Source organism: Eretmochelys imbricata, chromosome 16 (assembly GCF_965152235.1).
Source record: "Eretmochelys imbricata isolate rEreImb1 chromosome 16, rEreImb1.hap1, whole genome shotgun sequence".
Classification (NCBI taxonomy): Eukaryota; Metazoa; Chordata; order Testudines; family Cheloniidae; genus Eretmochelys; species Eretmochelys imbricata.
The window spans coordinates 17,419,760-17,442,304 of record NC_135587.1 but is presented as its reverse complement, the minus strand read 5'-3'; the positions used below and the strand labels follow the sequence as shown (position 1 = coordinate 17,442,304).

The following is a 22,545-nucleotide window of genomic DNA, read 5'->3' as shown; positions in this document are numbered from 1 at the left end:
GAAGTTCTATACAATGCTAAATATTCTGAAAAATCTGGTCCTAGGCATCTCAGATTGGGCACCTGAAATTAGAGGATACTTTTGACAATTTTGGCTTTAATCTCCATGCGTCAATTCCCCATCTGTTAAATTGGGAGGAACTAAGATACTGTGATGCGTATTGACAGGTTTCAGAGTAACAGCCGTGTTAGTCTGTATTCGCAAAAAGAAAAGGAGTACTTGTGGCACCTTAGAGACTAACCAATTTATTTGAGCATAAGCTTTCGTGAGCTACAGCTCACTTCATCGGAGCTGTAGCTCACGAAAGCTTATGCTCAAATAAATTGGTTAGTCTCTAAGGTGCCACAAGTACTCCTTTTCTTTTTGTGATGCGTATGACATTGCGGGGAATTTGTCTGTACAATTTATGAATTCTGGTTAATATTGTGAAGTTGTTGTTATGAAATGCTATGTCTCTGTGTACCCACCAGGGCTGACAAGGCTTTAAGCATGTCCTTTGCAGACAGGGTACTATGGTGGGTCATTAATGACTGCCTGTTCAGGGTGAAGCACCTTGGGACAGTGGGTTAGCTGGTTGGGGCCTAGAAGTAGCTACTTCTTCCCACTTGTCCTGCAGACAGTGGGGAATGGAGAGTGGAAAGAAGAAAAAAAAAAAAAAAAAGGTGAAAAAGCAGGTATTTAGAAAGGATTCATGGGAAAGACTCAGGGAACCACCCAAGAAGCATTGGGTAGGACAGGGGAAGGCAGGAGACAGAGCAGCCAAGGTGAGAGAAGGAGAGCTAGGAAGAGAAGGCTCTATATTTGAGAAGATAAGTGATGCCCTACAGCAGAAGCAAGGTAGATGAAAAAAAACAATTAGAAACAAAGATTTTTTTAATTTAAATTAGATATTTTAATTACAATTTTTCTTTTTTAAAAATAAACCTATTAAATTTAAATTTGAAATTAGTAAGACTTAACATAGGTTGTAAAGTTTACTGTAATCTATTAAAATAATTTAAATAATGAAAATAATATTTTTTGTAGTACATATTTGCTGCTGAAGTTTTAAACAAAGTCACACCAGTTCAGAGATGTGAAACTCACTTATTAGACACTGGAAACAGAATTTGTTAAAATGCTAAACCAGCTTCTGACAGCAGTAGCCACTTCTGTAGGTTCAGAAAGAATATTGTATTCATTTCAGTTTATTCAACTAGTTCAGTTCAGTGACAGTTTCATTCAAAGTTAAGAAACCAGTTGGGAGTTGAAAAAGTAGGACTAAATAACTCCTGCTTGCTTGGATGCATGGGCAACCTTTAATGCTTGACTTTGCAACCTTAGTATTCTTTTAATGTAACTTTTTTTTTAAAAATGTAATTGACAGTATATGTTATGAAATGAGTAAATCACTCTCCCTCTGTATGTTGGTCTCCAAATCTGAAACTTTTATTGAGACAGCAAAAAATCTCAGATGTCACTGCAAAGAGTATGTTATAAATATCTAGATAAATATAGTAAAAAGCTTTTTTTGGATCGTGTTTCTTTCTCTTGGTGGTGGGGAAGGGGTAAATAAAATAATTGATGTGTGCACTGTTAGCTGTCACCCAGGTTTCATGTGTCGTATCTCTCCTTTGGCATGCATATAGCAGCAGCACATTTAGCACCTCGCCCACAGCATCCACCTCCTGATAGCAAAACTTGCCAATAGAAAAGCATTCAGCACTTCATTATTTCTACAACCTGAGTGCATTTGCAAATTAATTGATGTGTGGGAGGAAAGGCATCTGCTTTGTAAAAACCTTTAACTATTGCAGTAAAACTAGAAATAAAATTGGTTGTCTATAGTACGCTGATATGTGGTTACAGGTAGTGTGGCCTCCAGGATAATTTTAGGTTTCACAGTAGCAGCTGTTAGTCTGTATTCGCAAAAAGAAAAGGAATACTTGTGGCACCTCAGAGACTAACCAATGTATTAGTCTGTGAGGTGCCACAAGTACTCCTTTTCTCCAGGATAATGGGGCAACTTGATGCCTTTTTCTCCGGTCATTACTGACTTGGGTGCTCACTTTCTTTAATACTGCATTCTGTCATTTGAAACACACATTGTTTGCTAAATAGAAACCTTGAAAGCAAATGGCAGACTAGATATAACACACTTTTTTTTTCAGAGTAGCAGCCGTGTTAGTCTGTATCCGCAAAAAGAAAAGGAGTACTTGTGGCACCTATAAATTTGTTAGTCTCTACGGTGCCACGAGTACTCCCTTTTTTTTTTACACTTATTTTTTTATAGCTAGTGGTTTCTTATATGTTGCTTACTCAGCACTAAGCCAGATTTTCATTAGACCTATGAATGACTCCTAATTTTAAAGGCTCCTAATCTTGTGGGTTAATTGTGTTACCCTATAATACCATTATAATTTCCCATGGAAAATAATATAAAGCATGTTCCATTTGTGTACTCATAAAAATCATTAGTACTTGCAGAAAGTCTTGAATAGTAGAGGGAAAAAACAAACTGTTCTGATTCCCTCCCACAAAAGGTGGTGGTGACTGTCTTCTATTTCTGTTTGTTTAGTGTCTTGGACTATACCCATTGCTATGGTATCTGAGCTCTTTACATATAAGATACTGGTAACTTCAGTCAACTAGTGAATGAATATTGAGTAAGCACTTCTTAGCTTAAATTGTACTCTACTGTATTTCCTTACTCTTTCTAGCTTCTCTGATCAGTTAATTCACCCAAGTGTTGCAGATAAGGGTAAGAATATGTGATCTCTTCTCAGAAGTAAGGATTACGTAATCCATAGCTGTTACTCATTATGCTGTGGTAAAAGAAATCTGTGCAATGAAAGAGGTTTTGCAAAGCAAATGGCTTTATTACACCAGTTCAGACTACTGTACTTTTTGGATTTGGTTGTAAAACATCTCTGTGCTTTTTGCACTCCCTAGTCTGAGTGTGATATTTTAACAGATGGACAGCTAATTTTTTTATAATCCAGTCCCGTCCTTTCAAATGAGGAGAAGAGATTCTTATTTGTTTAACTTGCTGCTGTTAAGAAAACCTCATCTATATAAAGTAGCATGTTGTGCACTTAGGTCTTGGGATTTGAGAATTTAATACAGCTATGCAGTTAAGCACTGGAGTTTTTTTTCACAATCACGATTTCGTACTATAATCTTTCTGCAAGTGTAATGTCAGCTATGCTTGCACACTTATTTCAAACCTCATTAAAGCATCATTTCCTTGTTTAGTTTTTAGATTTGTGTGCTTAATCATGGAGCAGGCAAGTTGTTCAAACCTGTTTATTTTTGTTTGGGGGCACATATTAACTTGTTTCCTTTTTCTTTTGTCATCCTGAGTTATCAGGATTCTTATTAAATATCCTAACTTTTCAATTAAGAGTTATTTCCAAATTTAATTAACCCCGAATGGAAGGTAGGAACTGCCTTTTCACTTACATTCAGGTTTCCTGGTCACACTTTTATATGTTCCATCCTCTGACTATTACAGAGTTTGTAAATAGTTTTGAAATGCCAGTTTGTGATATATGGGCCTCTTTAACATTTCTTTGATTTATGTGCAGCCCGGTGGGGAAAAAGCAAAGGAAGCAAATTATGCTGGGAAAAATGTTACCAAGCTTCACTTTTTTCAGTTTTAGTTAAAAACTACACTTTTATCAATCAAACCTGATGGATTTTGTTTTCCTTTCTAAAAGCATTCATAACTTAACTCTTTGAAGGCTTGAGAAATTTTTGGCCAAGATTTTCAAAAGTGACTACTGATATTTTGGGTGCCCAATTTTGAGGCACCTTTAAATGGCCTATCTTTTAGAGGTGGGTTCTTAGCACTTTTTGAAAATAAAGGCCCTTTATGTCATTTCAGTTAGGGCCTCTAAAAATTGAGGCACCCCAAATCACTGTGTACTCCTGAGTATCTTGGCCACATGTTTCTCCCACTGTGTACAGTCTAGATTAGTTTTGCACAGACTTTATTGTATAAAAGTAAATTTTAATCCTCAGAAGTTTAGATTGAAAATGGATTAAAATGAGTTTTCATTAGAATGTATCCAAATAATGACAGTTTTGCAGTTTTATAATCTGTTCTCTCAAATTCTAGTCATTAATGTCCTAATTAAGTGCAAAGCATTACTTTTTCTCACATCGGAAGGCCTGTTTCAGTGCAAAGGTACAACATATCCTGGAATTCGTGAAAGTCAGTCTTGCTATCGGCTTGAAAGTGTGCATAAAAACGGATTGATATCAGCCATGACCAGCACCATGGACTCAGCATGAAGAAAAATGATCTCATGGCACAAAGATATAAAAAGGTTCACCTGCATGGCATTGTTCTTACATATAACCAAATGAATCCTGGAGTTGTGAACTCTCTCCATTAAGTCACAGTTCTACACTTTACTTGCTGATAAATGGATGTGGATGCTGAATCCAGCTTTTATTCCTGAAGTCATCTTAATTTTTCATGAATTTCAAGAGATTGTATTGCCGTTATTATGTCCCAGGCTGTCTCATCCAAAGGAAGAAGCATGGAACACATTGGAAGTGAGAAGGACACTTAAAATATACAAGGTAACCCATAAGTAGGGCAACGATTTTGTCACTGAGGTCAAGGAAACCATGACTAGCAGAGACCTCCATGACTTGTGTCCCCCGCCCGTGACCTGTCCATGGCTTTTACTAATAATATGCATAAGAAAAATTTAGCCTTACCCATAAGTCTAAGGAACTCTGCCATCAAATGTAAGAAAGCATCAACATCTTTTCATCTCAAGATGAATGTCTCTGGTGTATAGAAGCTATAAAGCAGAGCTGTTTGGAGCATGTTTTCTGAAACTAGTAGAGGTGTCTTAGGGAGAGGCAGAGAAATTTGTGCTCCATATGAAAAAATATGCTGGGCAGCCACGTGGTCATCCATATGCGTGTTTGGCCAAAGGGTGCTATACTCAATAGTACTTCAGTGAACTCCAACATATTCTCTCTAAATATTCATGTGCATAGGTTGCATCCTAATAACCTTTTTATTATTTCCACTCTGAAGTAAAGACTGATGATGATCCCATTATAGGACCTGTCCGTATTGAAGAATAAAAAAAGTAAACATGAAAGGTAAACATGAAAATTTCATTTACTCAAGAAGTGGAAGTCTACAAATGTAACCTATAGTGATATAAGTGAATCCAGAAAAAACCACTCTTCTTCCAGCCTGAGAGTGTCCACACTGTATAATTATATTAACTAATACAATAAAAGTGTGTGTGTAAAACAAGCCCAGAGAGTAAATAAAGCCAGGTTGTCATAATCTTTGTGGGAGACAACATATGCTACTCCAACATTAGCTCTTCTCCCCATCTCTCTTGGCCTACCAAAAACTGCATTTGTTAATCTTCCTAGCACATTTCAAAGCTCATCTAATGTTTTTCCTCTTAGGTGGCTAGGGGATCTGTGTTGATTGAGGGCTAAAGGGTCGTTGCTTGTTTTGCTGAAAGTTCATTATCTGTGTTCTGGGCTTTATTCTTGAGCATTGTGCATTTAAATTATTGTGAAAGCAACCAGAGATAGAGAGAAGCACTTTAAAGAAGTTAAAATAATCGTTAAATTATTTTTAATCACCAAAAATATAGTAGCAGTAGAGGTGCCCACTAGACTTGTTACAGGTAGGACTATGGCTCAGATTTTAAAAAGTATTTAGGTGCCTAACTCCTATTGATTTGGGAGCCAGGTGCTTAAATACGGTTAAAAATCTGACCTATGAAGATTGTCCTTTCAGGTGAAAATGGGATGCAAACTGGCCCCCCCCTTTTTTTGCCCCCCCTTCATGAAAATGGTTTGTGTGCTGTAATGATGGAGTCCTCCTGGAAGGTTGCAGATCATAGTATACTGCTTAACTGCTGCGTTGAGGTTAATGCGGCTAGACATTTTAATATAAATAGTTGATTTCAGCCCTTCTTCGCAGCACACCATTTATGAAGTTTCTTCAGATTTTCTGTCTTCCAAGGACATCAAAATCTCCTTGTTACCAAGACAGAAAACCATTCTTTATACCTCCACAGCTGCCACCTGAGCCTGTGACTTCAAAGATTAATTCTAGGGCTTTGGAAAATGTTTATCTTGGTCTTTCAGGACATAAGAGAAGAGTCTTCAGTTCTAAGTTCCAGTGGCTTTTTAAGGGACCGTAGTAGCAATGAAGGTTGATGCTAATTGTATCCTTATCCAGTTTTAACAATCTGTTTTCTCTGCTACAGATCCTTTTTTCCCCTTCAAGAAGAATCCCTTTGTTAAAAAGGGAACATGGCTTTTCTTTGTGTATGAATGATTTTTAGCTCAGCGGATAGTAGGGTTATCCATTAAGAATAACATACAAATATAAACATACCATGTATAAAAGTAAGCAATTAAAAATGGTACCATTTTGAATCTAAAACCAATATGAAATATGATCACTTGCATATTTAGCTAAGAAGTGGTGGATGTGACACCGTCTGTACCAACTAAATGTACTCAGGTTCACAGATTTCTTCTTCTTTCCTTTATTGCTGAATATGTTTCTAGCCCAGTGGTTCCCAAACTTTAACAACCTGTGAACCCCTTTCACTAAAAAGTTAAGTCTCACAAACCCCCTCTTAAAAATGAATATTCCAGGGATTTTCTCCTTTACCTGAGTATAAATGATAAAAGCAGTGATCTTGGAAATATAACATTTGTTTTTCTGACATGCTTATTTATTGTTATTATTTATCATGACAGTATTTTTATTAATTATGAAAACGGCAACTCTCTTACAAGATCTCACGTTCGTAGCTTGTATCACTTTGAATAAGCCTGTTATAAGACAAGGCTCCTACGTTTCATCAAGGAGTATCAGATGTGAAACAGCATGAAGGGATTTAAGAAGCCAACTCAGAGTTCCTCCTACACAAGCATTCAGGTCTTGAGCAGTCCAGGCAAACAATGTACGTTACAACAAAGCTTAAACTTGTTCTTTGTAATAATTTTGAAAACAACACTAGCTGCCTATTTAATTTAAAAACAGCAAAAAAAATCCAGCTTCCTTTCCATTTCGTATAAGGAATCTTGAAGTTTAAATCTACTCAGTGTGATAGATATGCTTGCTTTGATCTGCTTAGCCTTTGGAAGTCCAGGGGCTCCAGGCTGTTGGCCCCGTGCTGCCCGGGGTCCCTATGGAGAGCTCTGTCCGCCATTAGGAAACTTTTTCCCGAGAACCCACTGTAACATTTTGCGAACCCCCGGGGGTTCACGAACTCCAGTTTGGGAACCACTGCTCTAGCCCATCCCTTGAATTCTGGAGGTGATTGTGGTAGCTTCACTTCACTTTTTTTGCACTTGTGACCCTCTAGGGATTCTTCTTTATGCCACTGGATTGTACCTGTGTTTCTAGGTAAGTATCAGTTTAGTTTCTAGACAACTTGACAGTTTTGAGAACTGCATGATATTTTTCAGAACAATTTCAGAGATGCATATGGGGGCTAAAATATGGGGTATCGCCACATGCAGTTTACATATTATATAAATGTAACTATAGTGGCTTGGGCCAAGAAAAAGGTGCGTTCAGCAACGCAGCAGGGAAACTCTCTTCCATCCTTGGGGCACCTGTTCCAACCCTTTCCACCCCAGTAAACTTACACACACCAGAACAGTACCATGAATGGAGAAAAACAACAGGGGGATAAGATAGGGAGAGCGGTAAAACAAGGTTTACATCCAACACGAGGACCTACAGGCCCACAAGATGAAAATATAGACATCGAACAATGCATCTAGAATCAGAGTTCAGGAATCCTGGGTAAAAGTTCTTGTCCAGCAGCGAGTCTTGGGTGCTCCTGGTCATCTTCGGCAGCAGTAAATTTTCCCCAACAAACCCCTCCAGTGCCCCCTCTTGTCACTCTGTACAAACCTACACAGAGCGAAAATCTCCCCACTTAACTAGCTACAGCCTCCCTCCTTACTCCCCATGCAAAGTCACAAGCTCTAGTACTCCATAGTTCCATACAGCTTTGGTGACAGTGATACTGGGTCTGGATCTGGTTTGTCCTCACAGTGCTTCTTCTCGCTTCCGTCCTGGGACGTCCCAGGTCAGCTGCTCTGTCCCTCCTGGGCTTCAGGCTGGTTCTCTACTGCTTCAGTGTGTGAGGTTCGTGCGCGTGTACACACACTCTCCTCTCCTCTCCTCTCCTCTTCCTGGAACAACCAGCAATTCCTCTGCCTGTGTATGAACTTTTAAAGGGGTCATGCTCTCTAAACACCAAAGGGGTAACATAAATATTAGGGGCAAAGAGTCCTGTGGCACCTTATAGACTTAACAGATGTATTGGAACATAAGCTTTCGTGGGTGAATACCCACTTCTTTGGATGCGTGTAAATATTAGGTTTCTTTAAACTAGAGAATAGTGTGATTTTGATATAGTCTCTTCAGGTTGAAATTATCCCAAAGTGCAGTTAAATTTTACCAATATAATGACCAAGTAGATTTCAAAACACTTTACAAACCTGCATGATCAGCAGTGTCTCTTGCACAGACTTGGATACTGCAACCTTTTTTATTAGGGGCAGAATGGGGATGGAAAGTTGATCTGGATAATGGGCCTATTACCAACGCTTTCAGGAAAGTGCGATGGATTTGTTAACTTCTACCTGGACATAAACCAGAGACCAGCAGAGGAGTCTTTGGTGTAATATCTCGTATGAAGGACAGAACCTTTATTGGTCCAGCATTCTTAGGGTGATGTTGCAATTTTAGTATTTGGGTAGGAGCCTAACTTTGGAAGCCTACCTAAATATATGGACTCTATCACCATCCTTTATGAGCCCCTCACAGTAACCTAGTCAAGAAGGGGAAATATTATCCCCTTTATATGCTCTTAAACGCTCTGTGAAAGAAGTATTTAATAGAGCTGAGGACTGAATCCAGACCACCGATCCAGTGCCTTAAATGCAAGGCCAGTGGCGGCTAAGGAACTTCTCTTGTTGTTCACCACCATAGTGACTTTTTATATAAGGTTTTTGTTACTTTATATAAGTTTTTTTTCAGTCTCTTCAAAAACTTGCTCCAGGTGAATTATTGCGGAGATTAAAATCCAAAATGTTCCAATTACAGCTCATCAGGAGGAGCTTGTACTACTTCAATTAGCATGAAGCAAGTTCTTAATTGTTTTTATTTTATTATTTTTTCTTTAAACATACCTGCCTGATCCCATTAGACTGAAAATAAAGAGACATTTCAGTCAACAATTAAATATTGGCATATCGGGACGAAATGATACTGGAATTCCTTTGCGAATCTAAGTAGCTCTTGGTAATAGGAATATACTGTTTTATTTGGTTTTGCAAGTCGCCCATTTCTTTCACTACAGTGGGTTATGAAGTTATGTTGCCCCTCAATTTTCCCCTTCTTTCCAACATCTTAACCCTTCTCTGAAAGTAGTAAGGAAGGACAAGGTTGATAAGTTCGCTGATTTAGAATCAGGAGTTCCATACTGAATTTTTTTTTGTTTTTTAAAAGAAAATGAGACAAAACTACACTTGAAGGCTGCAGTCTGACATTAATTAAAACAGCACTTACAGCATAAGTATTGTGCTTAGAGAGAATGGAATGAAATAGACATAATGGAGAGAAATTCTAAAATAAACAATGTTTAAAAACAACACAGACTGAGAAAGACACAAACTTTGTTTTCCTAGTGTGCCATTTCAGAGAGCATTTTCCAATCTGCCAGTCTTGGGAAAGGACCCACTCAACTCTCTTCTGCAGGCCTGGGGAGCAAATGTAGGTTTCTTTAGAATGTTCCATGACACTATGCATATGGCTTCAGTACAAATAGAAGCCGTTACATGGAAGAGATTTGAATAGTAGTGCCAGCTCTTTAAAAGAGGACAACTGTAATACTGGGATTTGAAGGAAGAAAAGTAATGGGATAACAGTTCTATTACCCCCATAGGTGGGGTACAATACTTGTTGCTTAGGCATCCTAGTGAGTTGGAAGGAGTGTGGGGAATATAGTTAAAAAAAGAAAAGAAAAGGAGAACAAAGTGTTCTAACTGAGTTGGAAATCTAGAACAAATACATAATGGCTTTCCTATTAATTGAAAGGCCGGAAACCTAGTTCAGCAAGAGAAAATAAATAAGTAAATAAATTGGAGAACCTGCTCTTTTGGTCTGTTGATGCTGTTTTGACCAAGTTGAGAATTCAGCTATACTAAAATGATCAAACATTGTTTAGAATTTTTTTTTCCAAACTGGCCTCATTATCTGAGATACTCTTTTAAAAGCGTATCAATTAAAGTAATGTAACTTCTCTCTTGCCTGCGTTCGTCTGCAAAGATGAAACCGAGGGAGTGTTCTGTTGGCTTGCTCATAGCTGGGTTCAAAAGAACTACTACAGCTTTATCATAATAAACTCCCTTGTTAGCTGAAAGGGAGAAGTATTTTAATGAGGGGCAAAGTACTGTGCATCTTAAAAGGAGAGAAATGTGCATGTTATAGTGGTCTTAGAAAGTCCTGTGATGGATAAGGATCTGTCATTGCTTCCAGGAAGCCCCTATTCTCAGGGAGGTTGGAACCAGATACTTTTTAAAACAACTCCCTCTTGCTTCCCTCTCACCCCCACTGCCAAAAGCACTTTATTTAAAATATGATATACATATATGTTCCTGTAATATTTAAAATTAAGATTTTGGAAAAAGTCACCTCGGGGTTATAAGAACGAACACACATGAGCTTTCTGGTTTTAAACATTTTTTTTTTTTGAAGCAAAGTAGTTACTCAAAAAAGAATTCTAAGGATTGTTAATATGTCAATTTATTGAACACAGTGAACTGACATGATCAAATGCTCCAGGTGCTTTTTCAGTTTCTGCAAGCTAAATAATATCTTCAGTAAGTGGAGTGTAATGGCTTGTTTTGTCAGCAATCAACACAAACAAAAGGCCATTTGATATGATCCTAATGGTAAACCTTTGACTGCCAGAACCTGGGACTGGACAATAGGGAATGGCTCACTGGCTAATTGCCCTATTCTGGTCATTCCTCCTGAAGCATCTGGCTCCGGCCACGTCAGAAGACAGGGTATTGCGGTAGATGGACCATTAGTGTGACCCTATTTGGCCAAACTTATGTTCTTAGTATTTCACTGGTGGTAAAGAGCTTAGCTTCTCACCAGCCAGTTGGATTTCCCCAAAACTGAAAGTTACATGGATGAGTTGCTGTAATAGTGCTTTTGAATGATGGGGAATCCTGAGTGGCTGATGTGATGATGATTTTTAATGCTGTCCAATATGTCAACATTCAGGTACAACAGGTAATTTACATATTTAATCTGACAGCTGTTGCACACATTTAGCTGGCAAAATGCTAAACGGTAACTGTCAACAGCAGCTTGAGGGTGGTGATCACTGAAAATATCAGAATACAAGAAATTTCTGGCAGTCTAGCCATAGCATCTGATTTCTGGGACTGTTTTTATTGAAACAGTATGGTTACATTTGGAGAAATATGATACCGGTACGTATGAAAATACCTTAATGAAATAGTTAGAGCGTCTGTGACTAATCCGTTCGAGTCACATCTTTGATGTAACAAGTTAAGTAACTCATGAGACAGCTTATTGGTCTACTCCTTCAAGGTGCTCAGCCTCCATTGAAATTAATGAGTTGAAAGCACTCCACATCTCACAGTAAATGCTGAGCGCTGATTGGACCCTAAGGGATCAGGTTGTACCATTGTTTCCTGAGGAGTGAAGGCAGAAATCTTTTCAGTCACGTGACAAACTCTCTGAATGATGCTCAGAAGGAGTGAATGGACCAAGTCATAGACTTCTTGAACTGGTTTCATTCCTCTCCCTATTTGTATTGAATCCATTCTTGACCTATGTCTTCTGTTAAACATCCCAGGCTGGCTTGAGCTACAGAAGCCAAATATTTTTTCACCATCCAGAAGATAGTGATTTGGCTTTTAAACGGAGTAAAACTAATAGCAAGTATTTTACAGTTTATTAATGTGAAGGCTATGATTCTCTCAATATTTTGTTTTTAAGTAATACTAATAATTACTATTTATACTAGTGTTTCAAAGCACTTCCCCCCCCAAGAAATGCTGGAAGTATGCCAACAGAGGTGTTTGTGGCCTGTATCACCTATATAGTAGTAATACTGAGAGCAAAATAAAGGCGTTGAACTATTGCATGCCAGAGTGAACAAGTAGAGACAGGCAAAGCAGTAAAACAATGGAGTAATACTATGTGAAATTATATATATTTTGCGCTGTCTTAAACATTATCTCAGCCGGTCATTAAAGACAGCCTCATTACCTAATTCTAATATGTTGCGAATCTCATGTCTTTCTTAAATGTAATTTTCCTGGAGTCAGGCAATTGCAAGAGAATCTCATATTTCTTTAGAGAATTTCTAGCCCTCATGGCTGCATAAAACTCTTGAAAGCACCTTAAAGGCACAGAGACCACAAGGCAAATAAACAAACCCCACAAATTTTTTAAGTAAATAAACCTGATTTTTTTTAAAAGGTCTGACTCCTGACTTTTGAATAGTTGGGGTTGACAATACTGGTTGTATATCCCATCTGTAGGATAATTCCGATACAGGAAATTTCTGATGATAGAATGACTAGCAGTTTTTTAATTAGCTCCTATAATAACTGTACTGTAATAATTTCGTGCTGGGAATAAGGGACTTTCTAAAAAGCCCATGAAACCAGAATAATAGAAAGGGTAACTGCAGATGGAGTAACAGAACAGAAAACCTAGAATAACCAGATATGATGAAAAGGTGTATTCCCTTCCCCCAGTCCTTTATTCTGCTCACATTTGACCATGCCATAAAATGAACATTTATCCTGAAAAGTAGAGAACTATTATCGACCTTTCCGTGGTCCTTTTTGAAACAAGAGTTGCTCTCGTGAACATTAGGAGATAAATGTGTGCATTGTAAAGTGTACATTTTATGTGTATATACCACATTATGCATTAAATCTCATGCCTGTATTTATAAATAGTAATAAATCTGAATTACCCTTTAGCCTTGGTTCTGTTTTTCAGACCTGTGACTAAGGAAACATTTTCCCAGTCTTTTTGGTTCAAAAATGCATTGTGTACAATACAGTATGTAATGCTTAAATAATGTATAAATGATATTGGACAGGAGTTTCCTATCAGTTTTATTAACTTTGACCCTTTCTCTCATTATAAAGATTTTTTTTAAAAAAAAATATTTTATGGGCCCTTATAGATTTTTGACAGTTGGGTCTGTGTTCCTGGAAGTGTAGAATGGGGGGTGTGTGTGTGTACACAATTAACAAAAAGTCACTGAATTACTGGGAGTCAGCATTCAAGGACATAGTTTGTTTTCTGGAATACTAATTTTTTAAAAAGGGTACATACTTTTCTTGTACCTGGTCCCTAAGTGTGAAATATACCAGGAGGTCTCCGAATAGGTATCACATTTTAAAATGGTAATATTAAGAGTTCATCTGTAATAGTACTATTTTTTGCTCTCTCTTTTGAGCAGGTGGCCAAAATGATGCCATTTGGGTAAAATACCAGTCATGCCACTCTGCACAGTGAGCATAACTCTTCCAGAGTAGTGTCAGCAGGGACAAAATGGCTGAGTTTGCACTGATCATAATAAGATGCAATGAAGAAAAGGGAAGGGAATGTTCCTAGAGCCAGGAAGGGGTCTCCTGCCAAGCTGTCTTTCCCTTTAATTCCATAAAACACTGTGCATGTTGCACTCATTGCAAATTCTGGTAGTGGAGATAGAAAACTAAGCCTCTGACATTTTGAAACATTGTCTTTCAAACTTGTAGTGTCCCTTTCGTTCATTGATTTCCCATTTAAGAAATTTGTAGGAGAAAAACAAATTTGAGCAAAATTCATTGGTCTAAGATGAGTTGTTAGAGCAGTATGATACCCATCCCTTTCCCTAGCTGAGAGTAGTTCTGCTTTTATTAAGAGTGCTATACATCTTTGTCTGTGTCATAGTGCTGTATAAATCACATGGCAAATCGACCAAGTAAATCAGGAAGCTGTTAAAAAAGCAATAAGGATGCTCTGAACACTGACATTTAAGTCTTATTGGCTCACTGGATAGCTTCATTCATTTTTAGAGTAATTTTCAAGGAGATAATTTTAATTGGTTTTGTTTCTTTCATTTTCAGTCACAACACTGTAGAACGGTGGTGTGTAAGTGGATTTTATTTTCTGAACATTGTTAGGTTATGATGAGGAAGCTATGACATTCTTATGTGGTGTTCATGGGATTAGTTTCCCTCAATTGTAAAATAGCTGACCTTTTCAAAACAAATGTATAGACACTTTGACAAAACACTGATATAGGGCTACAGACATGGAAAGAATTCCACTTGGCTAACATTGGATAAATATCTGGTGCTTTTTACTTCAGAATCTGGGGTAGGGTGAACCTCATTGAGCAGGATGGTTTAAGAAGTGTTAAGGTTAATTTGTAACTTATCGATTTCATAATTTGATTTCACCATAAAGACACCAGTATGTCTATCTGAGAATGAGCTCAGTAAAATTGTCTTCCATGTTCACATACATCCTTCACATATTGTCTTTCACTGTCAACTAAAATAAATGCCTGGGGAAGACAGCTACTTCAGATGAAATTTTCATTTGCAAAATGAGCAGGTGCAAGCAATTGGGAAAAAAAAGCCAGATTTTCCTAATGTAGCCAGCTTCCTGATCCTCTTCTTTTAAGGATCCCTGAATCTCTTGGTTTATTGTGTATGATCTGTTACCCATTCATAAATAATTATTGTTATATCTGTTTGTATAGTAAAATATTACTTCCTTAAATTAATGAGAGCTATGTCCAGGTTCACAAATTTATTCTGCACAGAGCAGCAAATTATGGGATCAGTTTTCCTGGCATCTGAAATAAATATTAAAGAAAAATTGGCTGCCTCTGTAGGATTTAGGTCAACTTGGACACAACATACTGTCCTTAATTAGTTTGTATCTGTAGCTTATTAAACACTACAGTTTTTAATATATCGTGGGCTCTGCTTTCAAGCCTAAAAGAGTAGTCTAGCAGAAATTATAATATTGGTCACAGGTCATTCGCATAGATAAAGCCTCCTATAAAACTAGCATGGTGACTTCAAATAGGAAAAAAAATCCGAATGGTTGTTGGAGAGAGAGAGAGAATGTTCTACGGTTTTATGAACAAAACTGGGTTTCAGGAAATATTGATTCTGTTACTGACTCACCTGCACAACTGCTGTGTTATCTTGGTCAAGTTACTTAACCTCTGTAGCTTAGTTTCCTTGTCTATAAAATGGGAATATCTACCTTCCTCATGGGCCTGTTGTAAAGTATAACTTGTATTTAATGTTCATAAAGTGCTTGTATGGATGGTGCTATAATGTGCAAAGTATTAGTTGCTATCTTACTAGCAGCAAGTAGCTGTTGTGTTACTAAGAATGCAGGAGATGAAAATCTGAGATGTACAGAATATTGCAGTTGGGCAAAGGGGAGGATTTTTAATGCACTGTCTCTTTGCTGATTTCACTTTGCTCTCTAGTTGCAGTACCATGCAGGGCTAGCGTCTGGCCTTTTGAATCAACAGTCTTTGAAACGTTCTGCCAACCAGATGGGAGTATCTGCAAAACGGAGACCAAAAGCCCAACCTACAACTCTTGTTTTACCACCTCAGTGAGTAGTGGAACATTTTTGAGAGAATTCTTATTGTGTGATGTTTTTTATTTTTAATTTAAAAAATTAACCTTGTAATATTAAGAAGCTTTTGCTGTGGGCTTGCTCTATAGAGGAGTGAGACCAGTAACTGGATGGGGACTATGGGTACCATGAAAACAATGAATTGCTGCCTGTCAGTCTCCCTGAAAGTTACTTTGGACTCTAACAACAAATCTGAATTATAGGAATTCTCCTTTCCAGATGGCCTTGAAAGTATTTTTGCAAGATCAGATTGACATTGAAGCAAGATTCTTCATTAACTGATCAGTGACTAGGAGATTTTTAGTAGATCTTTTCAGAAAGTCCTAAAAGACTGGAGCCAAAAAGTCTTTGGTGCTAGTACTTTCTTGTCAAATGCCTGTTCTCAGTCCATCTGTTCACCATATGTTAATTTTTCATTGGATTGAAACCTCCTTTACAGGTGACAAGCAATTAAGAGGACACCTAGAAAATGTTTAAGGACATAGACAACAGCACTCTAGGCAGTCTGTGTTGCAATGCCAGAAACACCGAGATACCCACAATTAGGCTTATAAATAAGTAAACTGTTTAAAATATTTAGTTATGTATAAGAAAAGTATTATATTAGGAAATTAAGTGTTAAATGATTATTCAGGGTACTGACCATCCTTGTAGCTGGTAAAAATGGACTGCTGCCTTTCACGTAGAACAAGATCCACTGATGTATAAATACTGTATTGCATCTCTGTCACTGGAGTCTGTGGCACTGAGTCAGTGCTGGATCTAAAGGAAATCCAAGCTTTCTTAAGATAAAATGAAATGAGAGCAATCAGCAGAGTTTTCTCCTTGTATAGTAACTTTAAACAGCTAGTAATTCAAAAATCTATAAAGTGTTGTATCTTCTTACCAATATATCAATAGCAGGGTAGTTAAAAAGGCTGCTTTAGCAAAATTACATGATGTGGAGCCAAATATCACTCTGTTGTATCAGTGTTACTGCATTGACTTTGGACTGCGGTGGTAACTTGGGTAGACTTTGGTTGAATGTGATTATTTTTCTGGCAGAGGAGTTAAATTTATTTGGTAGAGAGAGACAAATTCCATTTTTAATTATGGTTCATGGGCTAGAGTGTTGTGTTGCCAATTCTCTCAATTTTATTCTGAGTCTGACGTTTGTTGTTTTTCCTCATAGCCCCAGCTTCTGAAATCCTATGATAATGGGAAAATCTCAGCTTACTCTTTTTTTTAACCTTTTTTATTTTCTTGGTTGCAGAGGGAAGCCTGAAAATGTGATCAGAGTATATAATGGGTTGAATAGAGCCTTAGTGTAGTAACTAAACTTGTTGTTACAGTCATATTATTGTTATTTGTTCAATACCTTATTGCCACGTTCAGCATCACTCAGTTGGAAAATATGTTCACCTTAAGGATCAGCTATATTTCTCTTCTCCTCCACCTCACTTTTTCCGCCCCCTTCCTTCATTAACTTTTCTATTCTCTCTCTTGTCACTGTTCTTGTGTCACTTCTTGTTTCTTCTTTCTGAATTTCCTTCCTGCATCAACTTCCAATTGCCACACTCTTACCCTTAGGCTTTACTCCCACTTCTACCCCATTCTGCCCCTAAAATAAGTAATGAAAAAATTAATGTTTACACTTTGTATTGTTAGGCTTCAGAATCAACATGCCAGTGAGGATTTTTTTTTTTTTTTTTTTTATTGGTAGGCAGGGAAGTTCACCTCTTGCAGCCTGTCCGCAGACTCAGACTGTACTGCATCTGTCATACTTGATTCATGTTTGGAAGGTTTTCTTCTCAATCATGAGAACTAGAATTCCCCCTCCTCACCCCCCAATGGAAGCTGGGTATATGCAAATTCTAAATATTTCCCATGGACCACATAAATTCATCATGAGGGCTGGATCAGGCCCATCGTCTGGATGTCTAACTGCTTTGGCCAGTGGTGAGAACAGAATTGTGGCAAGTTTAAGAGGTGTCTGAATTGTTGGCAATTTGAAAGATACAGTTGTTTGAAAATGTGGCTGGCATAGTAATGTCACCCTGGGAACATCTCTTATTCAGATTCCTTCCTGCCTGTGATTAGTGATTCAGGGCCAACAAAATAAATTGCAGCAGTTAAAGGATTATTGAGATAAAAGGGTACATTATTAATATTTTCCCGTTGGGGTGCGAACCTTTCCTCTGTGTTCTATCTTTCCAGGTGCTCAAATATTCTCAGGTTTTTGAGGGGGGGAGAGGGAAGCTTACTCAAATATGTTGCATGTTGGGAGATCAGTTGATGCCTCGGTTATTGTATGCATATTGTATAACTACATGCTGTGGTGCTATTGCAGACAATCTCCAGTAATCCTGGTTTCTCTAATAGTGAACATATAATTGCGTTTCCGTGGATTAAGATGACTACATGTTGTGCTACATTAATTAATCAATATTTGATGTGCTTGTTCTGTCTGATATTTTTGTATTTGGCAGTTCATTGTTATGTTTAATGTGACATCTTATATCAAAGTATAAAAGTGGAGTGACAAATGGATTACGTTGTCCCAATTGTGCTACAGTTTCATGGGTATAATGAGTTCTCCCTTCTCATTTTTCCTCATTCCTCATAACAGCAGAAGCAGCATGGGAAGAATCTTTAGCACAAACAGGATGTTTCCTTGAAAAGGCATTTTAGGAAGTGAAGAATTCTTCCCACCACTTTGCTATTATTTATGCCATGGAAATTCAGTTATCTTGTATCTGTTGTGTATTTGAAGAAATAAGCATTTTTTTTTATTTTGACAAATATTCTTGTTTCAGCAAAAATATTAAGTTGCAGGTCTTTAGTAGCATTGTCTTTAGGGATTCAGTAACACTTAAATGTTATTCAGAGCAGTAGCATTGCTTCAAATTTTCTTAATGCACGGGGAGATAAAACTAGCTTTGCACTTTCACCAAAAGGCCCATGTGCCAAACCATATTGTAAGCCACGGTCAGATCAAGGAAAACTGAACCAGTCTTCAGCTTATGTTGGAATCCATTTTTGATCAAAGTTGTAAGTGCCAGAACTTGATCACATGTATTATGACTGCAGTGAAAACCAGCTTGCTCTGGTGCTAGCCTGCCTTCCACAGATGATGAAATTCTTTGCACAAGCAGATACTCAAGGACCTTTAAAGCAAACGCTTAGAAGTGAAACTGGCTGTAGCTTGAAGGCAAGTGTAGGTCTTTCCCCGGTTTCAGCAAGACAATGACCTTTGCTTGGTGCCAGACTATAGGCAGTCTGGATTCCCGCAGAACTTTGTTGAAAACTCAAATGAGCAATTCCTGAGGGTAAGGACCAGATGTTTAATGAATTCAGGTACAATTCTATCCTGATGCAGTAATCTATGTCAGACAGAAGAGGAATGCCAGGAAACTACCACTCTACGGCTCAGGAAATAAGATGGATAATGACATGGATAAAGAATTTTCTGAAGGCCTTTCATGCTGGCAGTGTATCCCAAAGGCTAATTATATCCAATTAGTAGCAAATGGAGCAGTTACATTCCCTTGTGAAGCTGGCAATTCAAAACTTGAGTCTCCCAGATGTGGTGGCGCAGTGTGCTACAGCGCATCACAAATAGCCCAACTATTATAGGGTTTCTAAACTACTTTAGTAAGCTATATTTCAACCAGAACCTATTACATGTGTTCTTTTGCCTAGCAACAGCATGTTTACTCAATAACCCCTTTGGTTTTATAAATCCTTACACTTCTGAGCTGCAGACCAGAAAGGCTTCTGAATATGCCTCTCTAGTGCAGCTAAATGTAGCTGGTTAAAATATAGAATATTCCATTTATTTGAATAAATGTTCATTAGAAAACTGCCAATGGAAAGAAGTAGTAATCTAAAATATTTTTTCTTAGTGGAACAAACAATTGCAAGGAAAACAAACTTGGTAGATTTATTCATACTTTTTGACATGAGTTTGGGCTGGGATGGGTTAGTCTTAATTACTCTTGAAAGATGTACATATTGAAGCATCAGCATGACATATATATGGCTATAAATTTGGCTGTGGATGAGTATTGTAAGACGTTGAAGGTTTCTCATCTGTTTAAAAGGAGGAACAACCATGTATTTAGTGAAGCCATCATTTATTTCTTATGGGAAAAGCATGTGGTGTACAAACTATCAGGAATCCCTAAACTTAAAAGGCAGGCTACATACTCTATGAAGTGGCTTGTAAGTATTGCCAGTTGTTATTTGAGCGGTTGCAGATATGTATTCCATTCAAGTGTGTGAAATCCATTTTTCTAAATTCCAGGTAAGTACATTTTTAAAAAAAACTAGTCTGTCTCCTCCCTTCTGTTAAAGAAATGGCATCACTCTGGGCCCTTAATACAGTGCTAGTTGCTCTCATGGGTCTTCTGTTTGAGCCCTTGGTAACCTGCTCTCTGTCCTTTCTTTGCCAAAAGGCAGCTTTTCTCATAGCCATAACTCCCTCAAGGAGGGTGAGAGAGTTGCAGACTCTCATGGCAGGACTTCCCTATACAGAATTTTTTAAAGATAAATATGGTGCTAAGGCAGCATCCAAAATTTATGTGAAAAGTGGTGTCACGGCTTCACCTTAACCAAACATATATTAACCTGTATTCTATCCTAAACTGCATTTGAGTACGGAGGAATAGCTCCATCATATACTGAATGTGAGATGATGTTTGGCGTTCTACTTAGAGAGGACTAAGCTGTTTAGTCATTCCTCTCGACTGTGTCTCTTATGCAGAGCAAGTAAAGGGTTAGGCAGTTTCCATGCACACAGTCTTTAGGTGGATTACTTCCTACAGTACTGCAGCATATGGAGTACCTCAGAGACTGGTAGCTCATTCAACTAGGGCCCAAGCCACTTCGGTTGTGTTCCTCAGTGTTGTTTCTATATTAGACATTTGCAGAGCAGCTATCTGGTCTTCAGTACATATTTTTACCAAGTATTAGGCAAACTTTGAGAAAGTGGTTTTACAATCATTCTTTAGTCTCTGAGCCCCACCTCCTCCAGTTACAGGTTTTGAATCACCTGAGTAGAATATACATCTGCAACAATGTGAAGAAGGAGAAAAATGTTTACTAACTGTACTGTAACTATTGCTGTTCAAGGTGTGGGTGAAGGTGCATATTCCACCCACTGTCCCCTTCTGCACTGGCATCATTAGCCCTGGATTCTGGTGTGAAGGAAGAGAGGTGGGTCAGGGAGGCACTGCCCTTATATAGCCATGGGAAGGTCTACGGGGCTGAAAGGCATGAATTTCACCTGGACAGGTGCTGTTAAGCAGTTACCCAAGTTTGATGCGCTTGGTGTATGAACCCCTGAGTGGTATACACCTCTGCACCCAGATCTCAAAGAACAGTAATTATAGTGCAGGTAAATAACTGCTTTTGCTCTGCTATCGTTGAATCTTGACAAGAGCCTCTAGTGTTGTTTGCTTTCCAATAGCAGATTTCTCTAGCAGTTAAGTGGGAGAGGAGGAGGAATGTTATGATGATGGTCCATCTCTCTCTTCTGATAGCAGAGATCTACAAAAGAACATGTCTAGTGATGTGCTTCTTTCTCCCCTCCTCAGTTCTAACAGGATTTCTCCTTTCCACTGAGGAGACACATTTGACTTAACAAACTTCTTGTCTTTCTCCTGCCTTCTGCTGAAGAAATAAGGACTTGATTTTCAGAGGTGCTGAACACCTTCAACTCCCATGAAGATAACAAGAAGTTAGATGTACTCAGCACCTTTTTAAAAACTAGAGTTGTGGTCCTGGTTTTCAAATTGAACAGGAAACAGTGACTCTTGTTCTAAGTTCTCTTGAAATTTAAAGTAATACTGGACATGGTTAATGTAATAACATATGTTGTATTATTTCTTTTGGCATTATATGTTGAAAGTAAATTTTCACTCATTAAATTGGCTCCAAGGATCCCTACTCCTGGAATCCACATGCCATGGCATGTGGAATTCAGTGCTGCTGAAAGCAGTTAGTCTTAGGAAGATGCTCCATGCCAATGCACAGCCCTGCTGAGAGCACAGCAGACACTCTGATGTGTTACTGTACAGCTGAGAAACAAGATCAGCATGAAACACTGTGATATGGTGAAGAGAGAACAGGGTAACCATAGTGAGCTCACTTTATTTATTCTTGGCATTATACTTGTTGGCAAACACAGGGTGGTCTATTAGTATTAATGAGATTTTTTTAGGGGTATCAAATAAAGACTAGACCCAATAGTTTGTATAGCTTTATAGATAACTGAACTGGAGTATTGAAAAAAACACTCTTTCTTAGAACTGTTCCAGTATCTAAAGTTTAAATTATTCCCTAATACAATGGTTGAGATTCTCACCACTCTGGATGTTTAGAGTCTTCCATTATGACATTCATTGTATTGGGAAAATAGGTTTCTACTTGCTAAGAACTCTCTGGCTCGTGGTTCAATTGACAGAGAGGCCTGAGTATAAATGAGGAGTAAAGTTTTTTCTATGTGGTGGTTTTTTTGGGGGGGTGTGATGCTTTTTTTTTTGTTTCGCTTTTGGGCTTTTTACTTTCACTGGAATATAAATGTTTCCAATATATTTCCTAAACTGACAAAGAAAGCATCTGAACTAAGTGGGTGAAAGTTTCTCTGAATCTAAATTCAGGCCTTTAATCTACTTTCTGTGAAACAGGACCAGGAAAATGACTCCTTTATATAGAAAAGACATCTATAAAATTGTTCAAGAAATCTAACATGCACAACTGAAAGCCATGAAAATAGTTTCTTTAATCTTTGGTTTAAGTCAGGGAGTTGTAGGAGGAACATGGCCCAATGGGTTCTGCCA

General features: G+C 37.9%; 2 protein-coding genes across 2 annotated transcripts in view; both read left to right on the top strand.

Annotated features, from left to right (window-relative positions):
* TTF1 (transcription termination factor 1) overlaps positions 1 to 10,039 on the top strand; it is a 250,404-nt gene extending 240,365 nt beyond the window's left edge. The window contains exon 12 of the transcript XR_013348205.1: positions 10,026 to 10,039. The gene's annotated coding sequence lies outside the window, so the exon portion shown is untranslated. The remainder of the gene's footprint in view (positions 1 to 10,025) is intronic.
* The window catches only part of MED27 (mediator complex subunit 27), a 177,057-nt gene that overhangs the window by 49,833 nt on the left and 104,679 nt on the right, over positions 1 to 22,545 (top strand). The window contains exon 3 of the mRNA XM_077836178.1: positions 15,570 to 15,700. Coding sequence (XP_077692304.1) covers positions 15,570 to 15,700 — 131 coding nt within the window. The remainder of the gene's footprint in view (positions 1 to 15,569; positions 15,701 to 22,545) is intronic.